This window comes from Corvus hawaiiensis, chromosome 1, assembly GCF_020740725.1.
Source record: "Corvus hawaiiensis isolate bCorHaw1 chromosome 1, bCorHaw1.pri.cur, whole genome shotgun sequence".
In the NCBI taxonomy this organism is placed as follows: domain Eukaryota; kingdom Metazoa; phylum Chordata; class Aves; order Passeriformes; family Corvidae; genus Corvus; species Corvus hawaiiensis.
Genome location: NC_063213.1, coordinates 677,241 through 696,256, shown reverse-complemented (window position 1 = coordinate 696,256; position 19,016 = coordinate 677,241). Strand labels below are relative to the sequence as shown.

Here is a 19,016-nt window from a genome sequence, read left to right as displayed (position 1 = left end):
AGAAAACTGTGAACAAAGTGTTGTCTGGTCCCTTCATGGGAAGCTCCACTCCAGGAGCACTGAAGGAAAAGGCTGAGCAGGGCACAGAGGTGCCACAGCCCCACAGGAGCTGCAGGGCTGAGGTCCAGCATGGGCTGTGGTGTCACAGCGTGTCTGCACCGAGGGATAAATGCCAGGAGGTCATTACAGGAACAATTCCATTCCAGGGCTGTCCCTCTGCACTCTGCAGCACACCAAAGTGTGCCCCGGAGCAAGATCCCCTCTCCAACAGCTTCCAGCTGCAACAGCAAGGAAATCTTCCCAACTGTCTTCCTCACTGTCATGGAAGCAGCACAGGGTTGCCTCAGCTCCCAGGCACTCCAGCACTCAGTGGGCACAGGAGCACCCAGCTCCAGCACAACACAAGCACTGGCAGAACCACAGCCCCACCACAGCTCCTGCATGGGAGCATCCTCCTGGATGGGAGCACTAAATCCTGCAGAGAATGCTGAAAGATGAAGCCTGCCCTCTTCGAAGAAGTGCTCCAAATCAAGAGCTCGCTCAGCTGCTGGCCCTGCAGATGCCACAAGGCTCCAGAAGGGAAATGCCTAAGGAATTCTCTCCTGTTTCTGCAGCACAGATGAAAGGCAGCAATGGATGGATCGGCTGGGGAAGCCCAGCCTCCAAGGCTGGAGCACAGGCTCCTGACTCTCCAGCACCTGGCTGGCTGCCTTCCTGCCCCTGAACCCGGCTCTCTGCAGGGAATTACTATGGATTTTGCCTCGGGGCTCTGCCTGGAAAGCACAGACCTGCTGGGAAAAAAGGTGTCTCAGAAGGCCAAGTACTCACAAACCCCCTGTTCACATCCAACAAAAGCTCTCCAGGCTCTCACCTGTCCTTCTGCCCACATCTGCTGGCTTGTTTTTCTTTGTGAGCCAACCCTCATTTTTTTCCCAGGGCTCCTTTATCTCCCTTATTGTTTTCCTGGTTTAGTTTTTTGTTTTAATCTGAAGTTACTCTGCACATTAATCTATTTAAGTGCTGGCAAGAATGGGAACCCATTACACAAACTGAAGAGATGAGGCACTGCCTGGGGTATTCCAAATTTTAGGGATGAGGCACTGGCTATGGTATTCCAAAATTTAAGTTAGGAAACTGCACTACTGCTTGAGAAAGAGCAAGAAAAACAAACACAAATAATGAAGAACTCTGAAGTAACATTACTAATGTATCCCCTAAAATCCAGGGATGCTTAAGAAGGATGTGGCAATAAAAACTGTCTGGGAAATTTTAGACAGAATGTTATTGGAAAATGTTAATCCATCAGAACTGAGTCTTTTCCTGGAATGTGGGTTACAGTTAAACTTCAGCTGGAAAGGGCTTTCAGCTCTGGAATGAGAGCTGGTGTGACAGGAAGAGGCAAAACCTTGACCATGGAGCACCATTAGGTAAGAATTCCTGCTCAGTTCATAGCCCAGACCCAGATCTGGGCCTCTGGCATCCCAGTGACAGCTCAAACTACCTGGAAAACTGTTTGCTTGGGATTCCTCCACTTCATTTAACAAACAGGCTGTATTTCACCCTGCTCTTAAATACTATTAGAAGCCTCCCTCCATTGCAAACAAACTCCTCTTTTCCGGTTGCAATTGGACATTTTTGGCTTCGGAATTTTTTCTATTGGAATCCACAATCAAATCTAGGGTTCCTAAGGGCTAGAATACAGCTTTTAAATCTTAATTTTCTAAGGTAGTAGGACACCTTTAAGCACATTTAAGCACAGACTCTGTGTCTTTCTGGTGAGAAAGGCCAGATACAACAAGTCACTTAAAAGAAAAATATCCACACAAAAAGAGGAACAGCCCCTGCATTTATACACCTTTAAAGCATATGGAGATCAGGAAAAATAGCAAGAAGTGAGAATATTTCTTGTTTGAAACTTTTATGTGGAATTAAAACTCTTCTATGATTTTCTCTAGGAAAGTTACTTCCAGGATTAGCAGTTCCGTGGCTCCCTTCCCACTCTATGTCCAACACCCCTCCAGCAGCACGGGATTACCTTTTTCCTTGGCCCATTAGTGTGGATGTAAACCAGCTTGTCCCTTGCATGGGAAATGCCCAGGGCTCGGCCAATCACGCTGTTGAGCAAGTTTTTAGGCTGTGGAAATTCCTTTAGTAAGTCTCTGGAATCTGGAAAAAAAAACGAAGAGGAACTAAATGTCTCCCAGTTGCTGTGCAGTCCCGTTCAGAGGCGCGTTCCAACACCTGCGGCTCCAGGAGAGCCGGGCTCGGGGGGCAGGCAGAGGGTCCCGTGCTCACCTACAGCATCTCCAGGCACCAGCAAGGTCCTGGATCCCTGAGGCTGGGACAGACCTCCAGGATCATCGAATCCACCCTGTGCCCAATCCCCACCTTGTCCCCAGCCCAGAGCACTGAGTGCCACCTCCAGGTGTTCCTTGGACACCTCCAGGGCTGGGCACTCCAAACCTCCCTGGGCAGCCCCTGCCAAGGCCTGACCACCCTTTCCAGGAGGAATTTCCCCAATATCCACCCTGAGCCTGCCCTGGCCCAGCCTGAGGCCGTTCCCTCTCCTCCTGTCCCTGTTCCCTGCGAGCAGAGCCCGACCCCCCCGGCTGCCCCCTCCTGTCAGGGACTTGTGCAGAGCCACAAGGTCCCCCCTGAGCCTCCTTTGCTCCAGGCTGAGCCCCTTTCCCAGCTCCCTCAGCCACTCCTGGGGCTCCAGCCCCTTCCCAGCTCCGTTCCCTGCCCTGGACACACTCCAGCCCTCAAGGTTTCTCCTGTCAGGAGGGACCCAGAGCTGCCCCCAGGATTCCAGGGGGTCCCTCAGCAGGGCCAGCACAGGGGACAGTCCCTGCCCTGGGGCTCTGCCCACACTGGGGCTGGCACAGCCCAGGGGCCATCGGCCTCTTGCCCACCTGGGCACAGCTGGGCTCGTGTCCAGCAGCTGGCACCAGCATGGACCCAGTGCCTTTCCTCACCAGCTCTGTTTGTTATTCCTCAGTATCAAAACCCAACTGAGCAATAACAACTTTGAACAGTTTGGGCGTTTGCAACGTCCCCCCCCAGCCACAGGTTAAATCCAGGGTCTCACAAGTTACACATTAGATCCAGCCAGCAGTAGAAACATGAAAAAATGCCTGAGGACTTCATCCTGAAATGACTGGGATGGCTGGATTAGGGCCTGGGAATGTGGTTTAATCTGAATTGCTTGGAGAATCCCCCGGAAAGAGGCTTGCCAACAGTGTTTGGAGACGCAGCAGCCCCAGAGGCAGCAGGACAGAAGGCAGGTGGGACTGGCCCCGGCCCCCACAGGGAAATGCTGCTCAGGGTACAGCAGGGAGGGGATGCTGATGATCAAATCAAATCACTCATTTAAAAAAACAACAGTAATAAAATCCCACTGCCCCCAACAGACCCATGTCACACCCACGTCCCAGGTCAGTCTCCTCCCTGACCACCTCCAGCAGTTTCAGCAGTGAGGGAGCTGCTCCAGCTCCTCTCACCTGCATCACTGCCATGGCCAGCACTGGGAAGGGCCTTTTCTTCCAGCAGCAGGTCCAGTGAGATCAGATCAATGGGATAACAATTCCGGATGTTCCTACACCTCACAAACAGAGAGGTGGCACAGCTCCCTGGTGAGGAGAGGGGCAGCTGCCCCTTCTCCCAGGCTCCAACACCCCCACTAACCCAGATGTGCAGGGAGACGACCTGCAGCCCTAATCCCACAGAAAACCAAGGCAGGAAAAGGGAACACACACGTTTTTGCTGGGCTCACAAGTGAATCAGCCAGCACAGTCCTGCAGATACCAAAAGCAGCACAAGGGAACAGGGAGAGGGATGGGGTCTCCTGCTCTGCAGCAGCAAGCACAGCTCATCCCACACTCAGCCTCATCCCACACAAACTCCCTGGGCAGTCAGGACTTGGGTGACCTCCCTGCAGACCACCCTGGGGGTGAGCATTCCCTTTTGGAGGGTTTCTGAACCCCCTGCAGGAATTCAGGGCATGTTTCAGCAATGAATCAGAAGCCACCACAGAGATCACTGGTACCACCAGAAACCAGAATTTCTGACTGAGCCACCAAATCCAAGGAGAAACGAGGAGCCAACAGTCACTCATCAGAGCATCACCAAGATGTGCCACCGTGTTCTGCTGGAAACTGATTCTGGAGCTGCTGTCATAAAGACACAGAGGAACTGCAGAGAATCCCAGAATGGTTTGGGTTGGAAAGATCCTTGAAGATCTTCCATTCATTTATTTAACAAATGGGCAGGGACACCTTCCACTAGACCAGGTTGCTCCAAGCCCATCCAACCTGGCCTTGGACACTTCCCAAGATGTTCAAGGCAAGAAGAATTTAGGAGAGGCTCTGTCACACAGGCACGTGGAAGAGATGCTCTCCAAGAAGCTGCTCATCATGATGATGTCCTAGGAGGGCCCAGCTGGAAGCTGAGCAACTGGGAAACCATGGGAGATTTAGAGAAGGCAGAGTTCTGCTGTGCCACTGGAGGCCTGACACTGTCAGCCTGAGGACACTTGGCTAACGGAGAACAAAAAGCCACTGCTGATCCCATCACCCTCTCTGGCAAAACCCAGCAGGCTGATCCACAGCTCAGCACAGAAGATTCACTGGTGACACTCAGTTTTGAAACTTCTTCTTGCAAACCATAGAAGAACCACCTGGATCTTGAGAAATGCTTTCAGTAGCCTTGGATAACTCCAGGGGAATTGCAGGAATTACTGTGATTTACGACCACGATTTGTCCATGAATTACCTTCTATATATTGGCCAAGGGAGCAGGAAAATGGTCTCAGCCTAACAAAAAACTATGAGCCAATTTTGTGTAATTATACAGCAAATGTGCTATTTCTATCTACTCAAGCAAGTTTCTCTATATTCAGACTTTGGCCTGCTCAGGAAAACTGGAAAAGCATCCAAGATTTTGGCACTCCGCAGTTCTATTCCGTTCCACAGTGGTGGGACAAACGGAGGGAGGAGCAGTAACACGAGTCCCAAATGCACCATTCAATTCACTTAATAAAAAAAGAAAAGCAGAAAGCAAATCTCCAGCACCAGCATGGTTATTTGGCTTCCAGCTGTTTCCTCTTTCAAAAACAATAACCTGGGAAATTCTGTGATAGGAGGTGCAAGAAGCACATTTTTAATACCCCCCCAAATCCAATTACCTATGACCGAGGCAGTTTCTCACATTCTAAGGTGACTCCTCAGTGAAGACTAAATATTTAATCTGCTCTAGAGGGGAAAATAGGATCTCTGACTAACAAAGCCCAGTTCTGGTGACAGCTCAGGCTTGGAATTCCCAACAAGGTGCAATGTTTTCTCCCCAGCTGAAAACACCACATCCAGCAGCACATTCTGACTGTGTCAGAGGCTGATGGATCACCTTCAGCCCATTCCTGCCCCAATCCCAGAGCTGAACGGATCTTATCCTGCAGGAAGCCATCCCTCCCTCGGAGCTTTTAAAGAAACAACCCCAAACTGCAGAACTGGATTTGCAGAATGTTCCCTTCCCTGCCAAATCAGATTTCTCAGCATCTTCCTCCAAGGAGTGTCTCAGTTCTGTCACAGCTGAGAGTGGATGTTTGGGTGGGAATTGTGTCAGTGGGAGCACAAGGAGTACAGCTCAATACTCCCAAAACTGAGCCATACATGACACCCAAACAGCTCTGAGATCACGAAGGAATATTAAAAGCCTGTCTTGGAGAGCAGACAAGTCAGGGTGGGGCTATCAAAGAAGCCAATTAACTAATTAAAGTTCCTCAAAGCCAGTGAGTGCTTTAGGTTAATTCAATTGTGAAAGTCCAGGATAATTCCAAGCTACACTGAAAAACACAAAAACCAAACCCCAAAACCAACAAACCACCCAGCTGGAGTGGCCCAGCCTCCTACAAACCCCAACAAATCTGAGTGAAAACACTCCTGTACGAGAGCACAAACCAAACAGCCCAAAGTCCTGTTCAAGGAGGACAGAGGAGATACATTAGTTTCTCTCTTCTCTCCAATTCTGCTCCCTGGAAGCAACAAATTAGCACCAAGGACAAGCCAGCAATGACAAAATTCCTCAAGATATAACAAATTCAAGTAATAAACCTGAAAGTGTTTCCAACACATCAAAAATCCCCAAAAAAGAAAAAAAGCCCTGTGGGTCCACAATATCCATTTCACAAGGAATTAGCCCAGACATGTTCCACTGCAGAGATGGAGGGAGACACAGAAAGTTCCACCTGGCAGCTTAGCTTCGAGTACACCAAAACATGGCTTTTTGGGGAATTTCGGGGGTTTTAAACCATCCCCAGCCATCCTGAACACGGCCCCTTTCAACACACACAGACTAAAACCCACACACAGCTCCTGGCTGAACAAGAGCTTAAAAACCAGGAAAACTGAGCAGGTCTCTCCAAAAACAAGTGAGATCAGCTGAGGAGAAGGAGCAGTGGCCAAGCTCCCCCTCGGAGCCACTGGGGCTGATCAGGAACCTGCCCTGCTCCAGGAAGGGATCCAGAGCTCCAGCCCAGCCCAAATTCTGCTCTGGTTCTACAGGACAAATTTAATTAGTGACAGAGGAGGGTTCCTGGAGCAAACCCGAGGGCAAGGGCACGTCAGCCTCGGGAAAGAGGGGAAGTGACTGAGCTGCCCAAATCCCACTGTCTAAGCCAAAAAAGTGAAGCCTCAGACAACAACACGGATCTACCAGTGACTTTTTGAAGCTGGCCTCGGGTCCGGGTGGATTTTTCCGTATTTGTATCCAAGGCTAATAACAAAGCAGCCAAACGAGGATGGCTAAGGAGACATCAGCCCACAAGCTGAGGGTGAAGAACCGATCTCAGAAAGAGGTTTTTCAAATGACATTCATGATCTCCACGTGCTCAAGTAGCAGCTGGACAGGTAGGGCAGGTTCACGAGACCCTGAGGGCTTTTATTTGTTCATCCAAAACAAATCCATTATTGGAAACAATCCCAGTATCACCACACTCCCATCTCAAGAGCCTTTCATGGTCAATCCACCACATAAACTGGGAGGGCGAGTGAACTGAAGACCAAAAATAAAAGTACTCGGGCACTGCCTGAAAACACATTACAAAAAAGTGCTGACGGACGAAATACAAAAGAGGAAAGAAAAAAAAAAAAAATCCTGGTTTATTCCTTTTCTCAGGCAACACCTGAAGCAGCTCATTAAACAATAATTTGGGGTGGCTCAGCACCTGCTTTAGCAGGGAGTTAATCTGCTCTGTTGAACAGCTTGAACGTAACAATTAAAAGACCATCCCACTATGAACGCCAAATTAAAGCTCAGCAGCTTCTGAAAGGCAAATGGAACCAAGACCCAAAGAATCCTGAAATTACAGAGAAAATAATAACTTTAAAAGTGCTGGAGAGTGGGAAAGAAGCACCGAACACAGAAGGATAAGGGTTGAGAAAAAGGAAAAAGTTCTATTGTAACAATACCCCAAATTTCCAAAACGCAGCCCACGAAAGAAAACTGAAACCAAAACAGTGATTTTCAAGGGAAAATGGTTCAAGTCACAACCTCTGGCACAAAAGCACTCGCATCTCTCTAAGCTCAAAGTGCTCTCCACACTCCATAATCCAACAAAAAGCGATTCAAAACGTGACACCAGACCCGAGTTTTAAACATTCTTTCACAGCAGTGACGATTCCGAGCAGCGGGAAGGCATTCACCTTCCCACCTGGGCCCACGCACCACTGACAGCCAAACGGGGAAAATCTTCCAGGCTCTGGCCAGAGACATCACCCCTGGCCGGCTTTAGGGACGCTGCAGTACCGAAGGCCGGATGCTCCAGAGCTGTCGGTGTCTCCATCGGCGTTTCCCGGGCTCTCCAGGTGGATCCAGCGGGATCCCGCGCACGGAGAGGCGGGGAACGGCCCTAACGGCCCGCGCTGCCCGGCGCCGCCCGAGCGCTTCGCAACCCATCCCCTTTCCCTGACACATCTCCACGGGGGATTTTCCTCTCGCGTCAGCGACGGGAGGCGGCCGGAGTTTCGCCCAGGCCCGGCTCGGCGACCTTGAGGGGAATCACCGGGGAAACCCAACTCCGGCCAACAAAGGGCTGCCGGGGCGGCCACAAAGCAGCTCCGCGGTCCCCCCCGGCGCCCCCCGCTACCTGCGCAGCTCGGCGGCTCCTCTCCCTGGCCGCGCATCCCGGTCCCGGCAGAGCCGCGGGAAGGAAAGGAGGGATGGAGGGAGGGAGGGATGTGGCGGCTCCCCCGCCCCGCCGCGGGCCCGGGCTCGCCCCTCCCTTCCGCTGCGCGAGCGCCGCGCGGGGCGCCGAGAGCCGGCCGGCTCCGCTGCTCACCCTGCGCTGCCTCGGGCTCCTCCTCCTCCTCCTCGTCCCGGCGGGGCTCGGCGGGCCCGCGGGGGACCGAGCAGAGCCCGCGGGGGCCCGCGCAGGGCCCGCGGGGGCCGCGGCAGAGGCGCAGCGGCCCCGCCGCCTGCAGCAGCAGCCCCAGCGCCGCCATCTTGGGCCGCCCCGCGCCCGCGGGCAGCGCAGGGGCCGCGCGCGGCGGCGCCCCCCGGCGGGCGGGAGGACCGAGTGCGGCCCGGGAGAGCCGGGCCTCGCGTCCCACCGGGAATGGCGAGGGAAGCAGAGGGAAAAGGGAGGGAAAGGACGAGAGGGGAAAGGAAAAGAAGAGCGGAAAGGAGAAGGAAAAGGAGTGGGAAAGACGACGGAGAGGGGAAAAGGTGAGGGGAAAGGGAGGAGATGGGAGAGGGAAAAGGAGAAGGGAAAGGGGGAAAAGGAGGCGAGGGAGGAAGAGCTGCTGTGGTGCCCGCGGCCGGAGCCCCGCGGCCGGAGCCCCGCGGCCGCGGCATTGCCGGGGCTCCGGAGCCCTGGGAGCGCAGGGAGTTCGGGCCGGGGAGCTGCGGGGCGCACAGAGCCATTGTCCGGCCCTGGCGGGAGCTCTGCGGCCCTGCCCGGCCCCGGCCCCGGCCCCGGCCCCGGCCCCGGCCCTGCCCGGCCCCGGCCCACAGCTCCGGCGGGAGGCCCGCGGGGCCCGGCCCCAGCCCGGGGCCGTTTCCCTGTCCCCGAGCCGGCACCACGGGGACGGGGCGGGTTTGCTCCCAGATCCCGGCGGTGCCTCTCCCTGCATCCTGGCGGGTCCCTGGATTTGAGGATCGCTATGAATCTTCCCTGATGAGAGGGAAAACACAAACACACAGTATTTTCCTGCTTTCAGCAGCATCTCCCTGGGCTGGGTTTCCTCCCACACCTTTTCCTCTCAATCCTTCCACCTCCAGGCAAAGCCAGATCTGGGATGGTTCCACACGAGTGACCCCAGGTACGACTCCAAGGAGAAATCCTGAAACTCCTTTGGGGATTGTTTCCAGCTCCACACACCCCAACACACACACAGACCAGGCAAGTCATGGCCAAGTGCATATTCCTAAAAACCAAGTCGTTCATCCTGCAGCCCATTATTTGCTAATATTTGAGAAAAACACTAAAAAAACTTAAAATCTTTATAAGCTTTTAAAATGAGTCTTTCTAAATATCTTAAAATCTTACATCTTTATCAAATCTTAAATCTGTAAAGATCTAAAAATCTTGATAAAGATCTTATAACCTTTATAAAATAAGTCAGCCCTTCCCCACTTCTCCCAACTCCGAGTCCTCCTGTTACTCAGTTCTACATGAATTATTTCATATCCAGGTATAGAATTCTTAAGGCTCTAGAGCTGGTTGAAATTCCGACCCTATGGGATTGTTTATTTGTTTATTTAAATCTGAACTATTTTTTCTAAGCAATTAATCTATATTGGCCCTGGCTGTACTGGGACTACCATTAAGTTTTGTGTTTCTTTAAACCAGGGTCTCATTTTTATGTCAAAACTTTATTACTGAGTATTTTGTGTGTAAAGTGAAAATGAACATGGATGGCTGGTTAAGCATCATGATGCAAAATGAGTTTTTAAAAAATTTTAAGTGGGTTTTGTTACTTTTGAAGTCAGAAAGAGAAAACTTCAAAAAGACAAAAAGTAGTGACTGATACGATGGCACAGTTCAGTTTTACAAAGCCTGGGCTCCATGAGAAGAGGTTCAAGAAGAATAAAGTTATCGAATAAAAACCCTGTAGAAAAAAACCCCAACATTGGAAGAGTTGAACTCTCAAGAAAAGTCTTACTACACTAAGTTTGCCTTTTCCTGTATTCACTTTTTAGAACCTCTGAATTAGCTGCTAATTTGTCTTTGTAGGTTCTTGTACTTAACAAAAACCCAAATGGAAACACAAACCCAGATCTTGAAACAGCACCAAATGACCAAAAAAAAAATGCACTTCTTTTTGAAAGACATGAAGTTATTCTGGCACTCAGATTACAAATTTTAAGAGATTGGTCCACTAAAATGGGAAAAATCATTCAAAACTGATTGTTCATTCAAAAATCATCCAAAGATCATCCAAACCACTAAAAAGGAAAACAACTCATTCCATTTAAGGGAATTAATCCTGTGTTAATCTTGTGACAGCACGTTGCACAAACTATTATTTTTATTTTTTTACTGTAATTTTTACTATTTATTCAGAAATAAATGGAGGTGGTTTGGAAACAAAAGCTTCGAGGAGGACTGGAAGGAAAGGGAGGCTGGAAACAGCACGGCACCATCCCCTCATCCTGCTGGGAGGCAAATCTACTGAGAAACTGCTTAATGTGACAGAGTTCCTGGGTTTTAGCATCTCCCCAGATCCAGCCGAGGCAATGAACTGTCCAGCAGGGAAGGAACCCAAATTCTAACCACAGCCATGGAGCTGCTTCAAATCCTGGACATGCAGGAAGGAACCCAGGAGGCAACAGGAGAGATGGGAGATCTCCCCAGGGAGATGGGAACCGTGGCTGGAGACCACGGGGGCAAAGCAGAGCCACCCAAACACGAGTGAAGTACAGGCTGGGGAGACTTGGAAACACACGGGCAGGGGGCTGGAAAAGCTGGGGGAAACCTTGGAAACACACGGGCAGGGGGCTGGAAAAGCTGGGGGAAGAGGCTGACAGGCATGCCCAGTGTGCAGGAACAGGGGTGAGGAGGGCTGGTGGTTTGTCACCAAAAATGATACAAAAATTATCTTGTGGGCACAGAAACAGCAGTGAAGACTCAATTTATTAAAAAATTCCAGAAGTCGCCGATTCCAAATATCTTTATTTTGCAGAGAGCAGCGTTAACCAGCACAGACAGGAGGATCTCCAGAGCCATCTCCCAGATCTGGCAGCTCCTGGGATGAGCTGGGCTGGACCAGCCCCTCCAGCCAAGCCTGTGCAGAGGCAGCAGCTCGTTAACGAGCCAAGTTTCATTAACGAATTCCTTTATCCCCAGGGCTGGAGCATCCCGAGTCCCAAACCCAGCCTGGCCACGACAAACCACCAGCCCTCACCAGGAAAGCTCCTTCTCTCCACCCAGACTCCAACCCCGCTCACAGGATGTGATGGAGGAGAGGGGCTTTGCTCCCAGCTAAAGTGACTTCATACACAATTCCTGCCCTGGACTGGGAAGAATCCTGGGATTTAAATCCAGCACCCCCAGTGCTGGTGACACAGAGCAGGGCACTGACAGGAGTGCTGGGGTCACTGTTGGGTTTCCTGAGTGCCAAGGGAAAGGATGAATTCCCTGGGATGGAGGGAGGGGTCCCTCTGCTTCAGCCAGCGCTGGAGTATTTTATTCCATTCTATCCACTTTCTTTAAGACCAAGTAACAGAGCTCAGGAAAGATCCACAAGTTAAAACAGAAAACTGTGACTGGAGGGATTTCTGAGGACAAAATATGATTGAAAGGAAGGTTGGCAAAGCAATGGCAGGGAAAAGAGCCATGGTGACAGTGACAGGTAATAAAGGACCAAATCCCAAGCAGGAAGAGCTCATGGAGTTGGTGCTAAGGGATACAGGAATATTTAGGAGGACAAAATTAAAAGGGAAAAAACCTGTACTTGAAGCTAAACAGCAAACAAGTGTCCAATGTGTCTGGACAACACTGCAGGGCTCCTCCCCTGCCCAATCCCACTGTTTCCCTGAAACCCTGTCCTGTCCCTCCTGCTCCCAGCTTTCCTGCCACATTCCCTCCCTGCTGCACCGACCGGGACACAACTGAGCTGCCTCCTAACACAAATGAACTCCTCATCCACCTGCTCCAGCTTCTACCTCCAAGCACAGGGAAATCCCAAGTGGAACTCAAGGCTGTGTCAGGTCTTACCTTTGAGGGAATTCAGCGAGAACATCTCCATCCCCGTGGAAAGGGTGGGTTCCTGGGACAGCAGGAGGGAGCACAAAGAAACAGCAAGTTAGAATTGATACTTCCTTTAAAATGTTTCAGGTGCTTCTGCTTTGTCTCCGTGGTGACAATGAGGGTTTTTAAAAAGCTCGTTAGGCCAGGATTAAGTAGAGTATTGCCATTATTCCCTTTAAAGGAAAAAAAAAAAAAAAAAGCCAGGAAGAAAAAGAGAACTGTACTTTTGATAACGTTCTTTGCTGAAACTGTGTTAAACTTGCTATTTAATTTCTTACTAAAATAACTTTCACTCAAGACAAAACCAACTTTGCTTTGGGGTGTTTTATCTGTCATGCCAACTATTAAATACACTGTAGAAATTCTTGGAAACAATAACAAGGATTTTCTAACAAACTTGTATCGGGTGGGAGAGGATTGAAGGTCATCATTTACACACAAAGTTGAAGTTTGGAGCTGGACTTCCATGATCCTGGTGGATCCTTTCCAAGTCAGGATATTCTGGGATTCTATGGACATTAACTGTCCCTATGAATGACTTCCTGTGCATGCAATTAATAGCCTGCAGTTATCATTCAGATTACTCACTTTTGCTTTCAGTAAGACAAAATTACTTCAGCAGCAAAAAAAAAAGGCTTCAAATAAACCCACCCCGTTTTCTGGCCACATCTCTGGATGTGACACCTTGTTTGTGGTTCCCTCCCCACGGACACACGGACACCAACCTGCCGTGGCTGCCAGGGCCACACCCGGCCTTGCCCAAGGACCAGATCAATAAAAACAGAGTTCTTGACTTGGCAAAAATGAAACCTCGCGTGTGCTGTGGTGAATCTCGGAGGGAAATGTCCTTGGTGTAACTAAATCACTGCAGGGAACAAAGTCAGGGAACCCTTTTGTGGTCCTGGAGCGAGATTCCCGAGGCTGGAGCGCTCGGCCATGGAGCCCAGCCACAGCAGGAATGCCAAAGGAATTGCAGGGAGCGGGGCACACAGCAGCCTGTGCCCCCTTCCATAGGGATCATCCCAGCCTGGGTTAAACTGCCTTAAAGCCAAGGGGATTTGTGACAAATTGGGTGAGTCCAATATTGCTCCGACAGGAAAGAGTCAATCCTTGAACCCCCCGAAGTCGCTGGAGAGAGAAAACCAGGAATGTGCCAGGGAATGCTGCAGTGAACCCCAGCTCCGAGGTATCGGCCACGTCCTCCTCCTGGACTTTGAAGCGTGACCAAAGAGGGGGAGCTGTTTGCCTGCAGAGAGAGTGAGTGTATCCCAGGGAATCCCAGGGAATCCCAGGGAATCCCAGGGAATCCCTCCCTCATCGTCCTGGGACACGGCACCACGAGGGCACTTAACCTGCAACGTTCCCTGCGGAGCAGGAATTCAGGGAACGGGAGCAAGGAACGCCTCACCCACGCTGGCATGGGGAAAAGGGATCTTCCAAAAATGGCTTTGAGCCAAAAGAGGACAGGGATAGATAGGATATTGGGAAGGAATTCCTGGCTGGGAGGGCACAGGGTGCCCAGAGCAGCTGTGGCTGCCCCTGGATCCCTGGCAGTGCCCAAGGCCAGGCTGGACACTGGGGCTTGGAGCAGCCAGGGACAGTGGGAGGTGTCCCTGCCCATGGCAGGGCTGGCACTGGATGATCCTTAAGGCCCTTTCCCACCCAAATCATTCCATGATTCCATGGATAAATGCAACATGGAAATGATTGGATATGATGGAAATGGTCTTTTCTGCTCAAGAACAAGGAAATAAAAAATTGAAAACCTTCTAGGGATGAGGTTCCAAGATGAACAACTGAGATCCCCTTGGATAAGCAAGATTCCAACCCAGCTGTTTGTATAATCCTGTCTGCAGATCCCAGCTGAGCTGGGACCCTTGCTGGGAACCAGTAAGAGTCAGACTGGGTGGGAGCAGGACAGGACAGGGAGGAGAATAAATCTGAACACCGAGATCTGGACCTGGGAATCACTTTTAGCACGTTCAGCAGCCTGGGGGAAATCCCAGGATTGGTTGCTGCAGATCCTGATCCCAAATAAAAAGAAGCGTCCAACTACAGCTGCTGCTCCAGCCCCCAGGGAAACACAGGGATGCAGGACCAGCATGGAAAGGGGATACTGGGAGACTCAAAATCTATTTTGTCTGATGACAGCAAAGATGTGGGAGCTCCGAGGACACTGGATTTGGGAAGAAATGGAACAGGATGACACAGGACTGGTAATGGTACAGCTGGAGTGAGAATCTGTGGGACTGTGGAGCCTCGTGCCTCACACCCAGCAAACTCCGGAGTCCCAGGTGGGGAAAGAGACACTAAAAGTTTGTTAGGAAGAGACTCAGTGCTCCTGCTGCAAAGGCAAAGAGTGAAACCAAGCAGTGTGGCACAGAAAGCTGTTAGATAAAACCCCAAAGGATGGGAAGGAATTGGGTCTTTGTTGGGTTTCCTTGATCCACTGGAAAACAACTATGTGAGGGGAAAACCACATCCCCGAGAGAAACACAGGGAAAATCACAGCAATTCTGATTATTGGCTGCTGGGATATTCCAGCAGTGTTGGAAGAGGCAGAGCCCCGAGTGCTTTGTGAAGAGAACAAAGGAGAAATCCTGCTGTCTCCCACATCCAGCCCCAAGGATCCCCTGCCCCGGGCTCCAGGCAGAGCCACTTGCAGTAGAGATTTCTTTTTTTTTTTATTTTTGGCTACTCGGGCCAACGGAGCAGCGGATCCGTGCAGGAAACCTTCCCTTCCCAACCCTAACCCTGCCGGATCCTCGCTGCTGAGAAGCTGGAAGGGACAATGAGGGGCTGCAGGTGGGAATGGGCGCTGGATGCTCTTGGACACCCCCCGAGCACCGGGGCCAAACGGGTGACCCGGAGCGACAATTCCCATGGCCACGGGGGAAAACGGGGCCAGCGGTGACACCGGGGCGAGCCACAGGAGGGGACGGAGAGGCAGGACTGGGAAAGGGCTGCGGGAGAGCAGCTCTGTGCGGGAGCGAAGCCTTCGCAAGGCAGCGATGGGAACTCCAAGGAGAGCCGCGCTCCCGGGGCTCTCCCCGCCGGCCCCTCGCCCAGGGCCCGCGGCAAGCGGTGCCCCGGAGCCCCCCTGCTCATCCCCGGGCCCCCCGAGCATCCCCAGCCCCGCCGGTGCTGCCGAGCATCCCCGGTGCCGCGGAGCATCCCCGCCCGCGCCGCCCCGCCCGCACAGGCCGCGGCCCCGCACGGCCCTCCCCGCCTCACCCCGCTCTGCTCGGCGCCATCCCCCGCTCCTCCCCCTCCTCCCGCCGCCGTCTCGGCCCCGCGGCCCGCCCGGTTCTCCCCGGGGGTCGCGGCCCGACCCCCGCCCGCCCCGCACCGACCTCCGCACCGCGACTGCCGCCGCCGGGCCGCCCCTCGGGACTACAGCTCCCGGCAGGCCCCGCGCGCGCTTCCGGCGCGGCGCGCGCTTCACTTCCGGCCCTGCCCCGGAAGTGAGGCCGTCCGCGCGCTCCCTCCGGCCGGCGGCTCCACAGTGCGAAGCCGCGCGTGGGCGCGGGGCGGAGACTGTCCCCATGGCAACGGATGAGCCAATGGGCGGCGCTGGCTGTTCCCATGGCAACGGCAGAGCCAATAGGCGGCGCGGCCTGTGGGGGGCGCTGTAGCCTCGGCCCCGCCGTGGGACCCGGCCGGGCCCCGATCCCGATCCCGATCCCGATCCCGGTCCCGATCCCGATCCCGGTCCCGACCGGGGAGCTGCCCAGAGCAGCTGGGGCTGCCCCTGGATCCCTGGCAGTGCCCAAGGCCAGGCTGGACATTGGGGCTGGGAGCAGCCTGGGACAGTGGGAGGTGTCCCTGCCCATGGCAGGGGTGGCACTGGATGGGCTTTAAGGCCCTTCCAAGCCAAATCCTTCTGGAATTCTTGCCTGTATTCGCTGCCTTTTCAGAATGGCAGTTCTGAAATTCTGAAGTTCCGATTTCTGGATGTTTGGTGGGTTTAATATTTCCTGTGTCTCCAGGCGTTTCCTCTCCTGAAGGTGTTTATTTCTGCTTTGGAGTGTTCAGGGATGGGGCAACATTTATAAACTACGGTAATGCAAGGGGCGTTCTTATATCAGGAATTGTGATTTTAATGAAGGACTTTTTGACACTGTATTTGATAATGTTCGAACTGAAATATGCTGTATTTTTTAATTATATACATTTTTTGCTTGTTTTTTTTTTTAATTTCTCTGTTATGTTCGATTCACAAATAAAGCATTAGTAGACACTCGAAACGAAGTGGGTTTTATGAAGGGAATTTGGGGGAAATTGCTTCGTAATGACCCGTTCCGTGGGTCTAAATGTGGTTATGAAAAGGTAAAGGTACCCAGCAGTGAAGACTTAGTGCAGATACCTGTAGGTAATTATGTCAGCACCCAAATTACTCCCTAATTGGATCTCAGGGTCTCCATAGCAGGCTTGAGCTTCGGGGTCCGGAGCAGCCCGGAGAGCCCTCCCCGGCCGGTACCGGGGCACGGACGGTGTGTTGGGGGTCCGGAGCAGCCCGGAGCGCTCCCCGGCCGGTACCGGGGCACGGACGGTGTGTTCGGGGTCCGGAGCAGCCCGGAGCGCTCCCCGGCCGGTACCGGGGCACGGACGGTGTGTTGGGGGTCCGGAGCAGCCCGGAGCGCTCCCCGGCCGGTACCGGGGCACGGACGGTGTGTTCGGGGTCCGCAGCGGCCCGGAGCGCTCCCCGGCCGGTACCGGGGCACGGACGGTGTGTTCGGGAGCCGGAGCGGCCCGGAGCGCTCCCCGGCCGGTACCGGGGCACGGACGGTGTGTTCGGGAGCCGGAGCGGCCCGGAGCGCTCCCCGGCCGGTACCGGGGCACGGACGGTGTGTTCGAGGTCCGCAGCAGCCCGGAGCGCTCCCCGGCCGGTACCGGGGCACGGACGGTGTGTTCGGGAGCCGGAGCGGCTCGGGCGGGGCCGCCCGGGGCGGGGGCGGGGCCGGTCGAGGGGCGGTGCTGCGCAGGAGCGGCGCGCGCGTTCCCGAGCGCGTTCCCGTTCGCCTTCCCGATCACATCCCCAAGCACGTTCACGTTCCCGTTCGTGTTCCTGTTCGCATCCCCAAGCACGCTCCCGATCGCGTTCCCGTTCCCATCCCCGAGCACATTCCCGTTCACACTCCCGGGCGCGTTCCCGTTCCCATCCCCGAGTGCATTCCCGTTCACACTCCCGGGCGCGTTCCCGTTCCCATCCCCGAGCACTTTCCCGTTCACTTTCCCGGGCGCGTTCCCGTTCCCATCCCCGAGTGCATTCCCGTTCACACTCCCGGGCGCGTTCCCGTTCCCATCCCCGAGCACTTTCCCGTTCACTTTCCCGGGCGCGTTCCCGTTCCCATCCCCGAGTGCATTCCCGTTCACACTCCCGGGCGCGTTCCCGTTCCCGTCCCCGAGCGCGTTCCCGTTCACACTCCCGGGCGCGTTCCCGTTCCCATCCCCGAGTGCATTCCCGTTCACTTTCCCGGGCGCGTTCCCGTTCCCATCCCCGAGCGCATTCCCGTTCACACTCCCGGGCGCGTTCCCGTTCCCGTCCCCGAGCGCGTTCCCGTTCACACTCCCGGGCGCGTTCCCGTTCCCATCGCGGGCGCGCTCCCGGGGTGGGCGGGGCGTGGGCCGGGGCGCGGCGCATGCGCGGCGCGGGGCGCGCGGGGACAATGGCGGCGGCGGCGCTGGCGGCGGGCGGAGGCCCCGGGAGCGGCCCCGCGGCGGTCCCGGCGGGCGGGCCCGGCCCCGCGTTGGCCGCGGCGCGCCGCAAGGACGGCGGCCCCACCGGCAAGTTCTGGGAGAGCCCCGACACCGTGTCCCAGCTCGACTCGGTCCGCGTGTGGCTGGGGAAGCACTACAAGAAGGTGCGGCCCGGCGAGGGCGGCGGGCGCCGGGCGGGCTGGCGGGGGATGGCCGGGGATGGGACGGGGGGCCCGAGGTCGCCGCCGCTCTTTGTGAACCGCGGCCTCGCCGCTGCGGCGGGCGCGGGGCCGGGTCGGGGGCAGCCCCGGGGACATTTCCGCTCCCTCGGCGCCGGCCGGTGCTCGGGGCCGCGTTTGGGGCAGCCCCGGTAAGCCCCGGGGACGTTCCCGCGGCCGCGGGGGCCCGGCCGGTGCCCGCTCGCCCCAGGCAGTGACTTTCCTGTGCGGGCAGGTCCCGGCCCGGCTGGGTTTCGCTTCAGCCGCGCCCCGGCCGTGTCGGGAGTGCTGGAAAAAGGGAGGAAAAATCCCTCAAAATCCCTTCGGTGCTTTTGGGGGCCGCGTCCGGCCGCGTTAAAGCCCCGCGTGTTGCTCCGAGTTCGCTCGGCGGCAGCGTCGCTGCTCGCTCTGGTGCCCTTGGGCTCCTCTTCCTCCTCGCACACTTCGCTCGGCTCGCTTGCTTCGCTTTAAGTGGTTTTTCCCGTGTGCTGGTTTTGTAACTTCATTTCAATACCTGAGCCGTGAAGAATCACCCGGTGTAGGTTTCCAGCGCTGTAGCGATCCTGGAAGAGCTTTAGTTGGATCGGAGCGGTGCCCAGGGGGTGCTGCGCAGCCCAAAGGTGCCTTAATCTCCGTATTTTCCCAATGCTGGGGCCATCCCGCCGGTCCTCGGCAGGCCCGGTGTCCATCACCCGTGGATGAGCTTGTCCCGTGCTGTTGGTTGGGTTCTTTGTGTGGTAAAGAATCTGAGAACGGGAATCTGAACTGGGAATCTGAGCTGGATCGGTGTGGGGTGAAACCAGCTCGGGCTCGGGTGTGTTTTTCCAGTCCTTCCAGCTCGGATCGGTGTGTGG

At 54.5% G+C, this 19,016-nt stretch overlaps 3 protein-coding genes and 1 long non-coding RNA gene across 8 annotated transcripts in view; 3 read left to right on the top strand and 1 right to left on the bottom strand.

The window, feature by feature from the left end:
- DHX30 (DExH-box helicase 30) overlaps positions 1 to 15,688 on the bottom strand; it is a 31,539-nt gene extending 15,851 nt beyond the window's left edge. Inside the window, exons 1-3 of one of the 2 annotated variants that reach the window (XM_048298863.1) lie at positions 15,598 to 15,688; positions 12,212 to 12,263; positions 2,036 to 2,166 (exon numbers count right to left, since the gene is read on the bottom strand). In XM_048298863.1, the coding sequence (XP_048154820.1) occupies positions 2,036 to 2,166; positions 12,212 to 12,242 (162 nt within the window). In that variant the 5' untranslated portion in view covers positions 12,243 to 12,263; positions 15,598 to 15,688. Of the gene's footprint in view, positions 1 to 2,035; positions 2,167 to 8,140; positions 8,249 to 12,211; positions 12,264 to 15,597 lie in introns of those variants that run through there. The other variant, XM_048298793.1, reaches the window with a different exon arrangement.
- On the top strand, positions 8,674 to 13,053 carry LOC125325846. 4 transcript variants are annotated; one of them, XR_007203607.1, is made up of 3 exons: positions 8,679 to 8,718; positions 9,274 to 9,314; positions 10,559 to 13,053. It is a non-coding gene; the product is annotated as an uncharacterized LOC125325846 (long non-coding RNA). The 4 variants fall into 4 exon arrangements; XR_007203598.1 differs by having other exon boundaries at positions 9,213 to 9,314; XR_007203609.1 differs by lacking the exon at positions 9,274 to 9,314 and having other exon boundaries at positions 8,674 to 8,718.
- A 1,514-nt stretch (positions 15,689 to 17,202) lies between the features above and the next one.
- LOC125323638 (serine/arginine-rich splicing factor 4-like) lies at positions 17,203 to 17,841 on the top strand (the record flags this gene model as incomplete). The annotated part of the gene is made up of 1 exon (XM_048299190.1): positions 17,203 to 17,841. A coding segment is annotated over one exon (639 nt), but the record flags the coding sequence as incomplete, so codon positions are not given.
- A 57-nt stretch (positions 17,842 to 17,898) lies between these two features.
- The window catches only part of SMARCC1 (SWI/SNF related, matrix associated, actin dependent regulator of chromatin subfamily c member 1), a 65,708-nt gene continuing 64,590 nt past the window's right edge, over positions 17,899 to 19,016 (top strand). Inside the window, exon 1 of the mRNA XM_048300198.1 lies at positions 17,899 to 18,108. Coding sequence (XP_048156155.1) covers positions 17,914 to 18,108 — 195 coding nt within the window. The 5' untranslated portion in view covers positions 17,899 to 17,913. The remainder of the gene's footprint in view (positions 18,109 to 19,016) is intronic.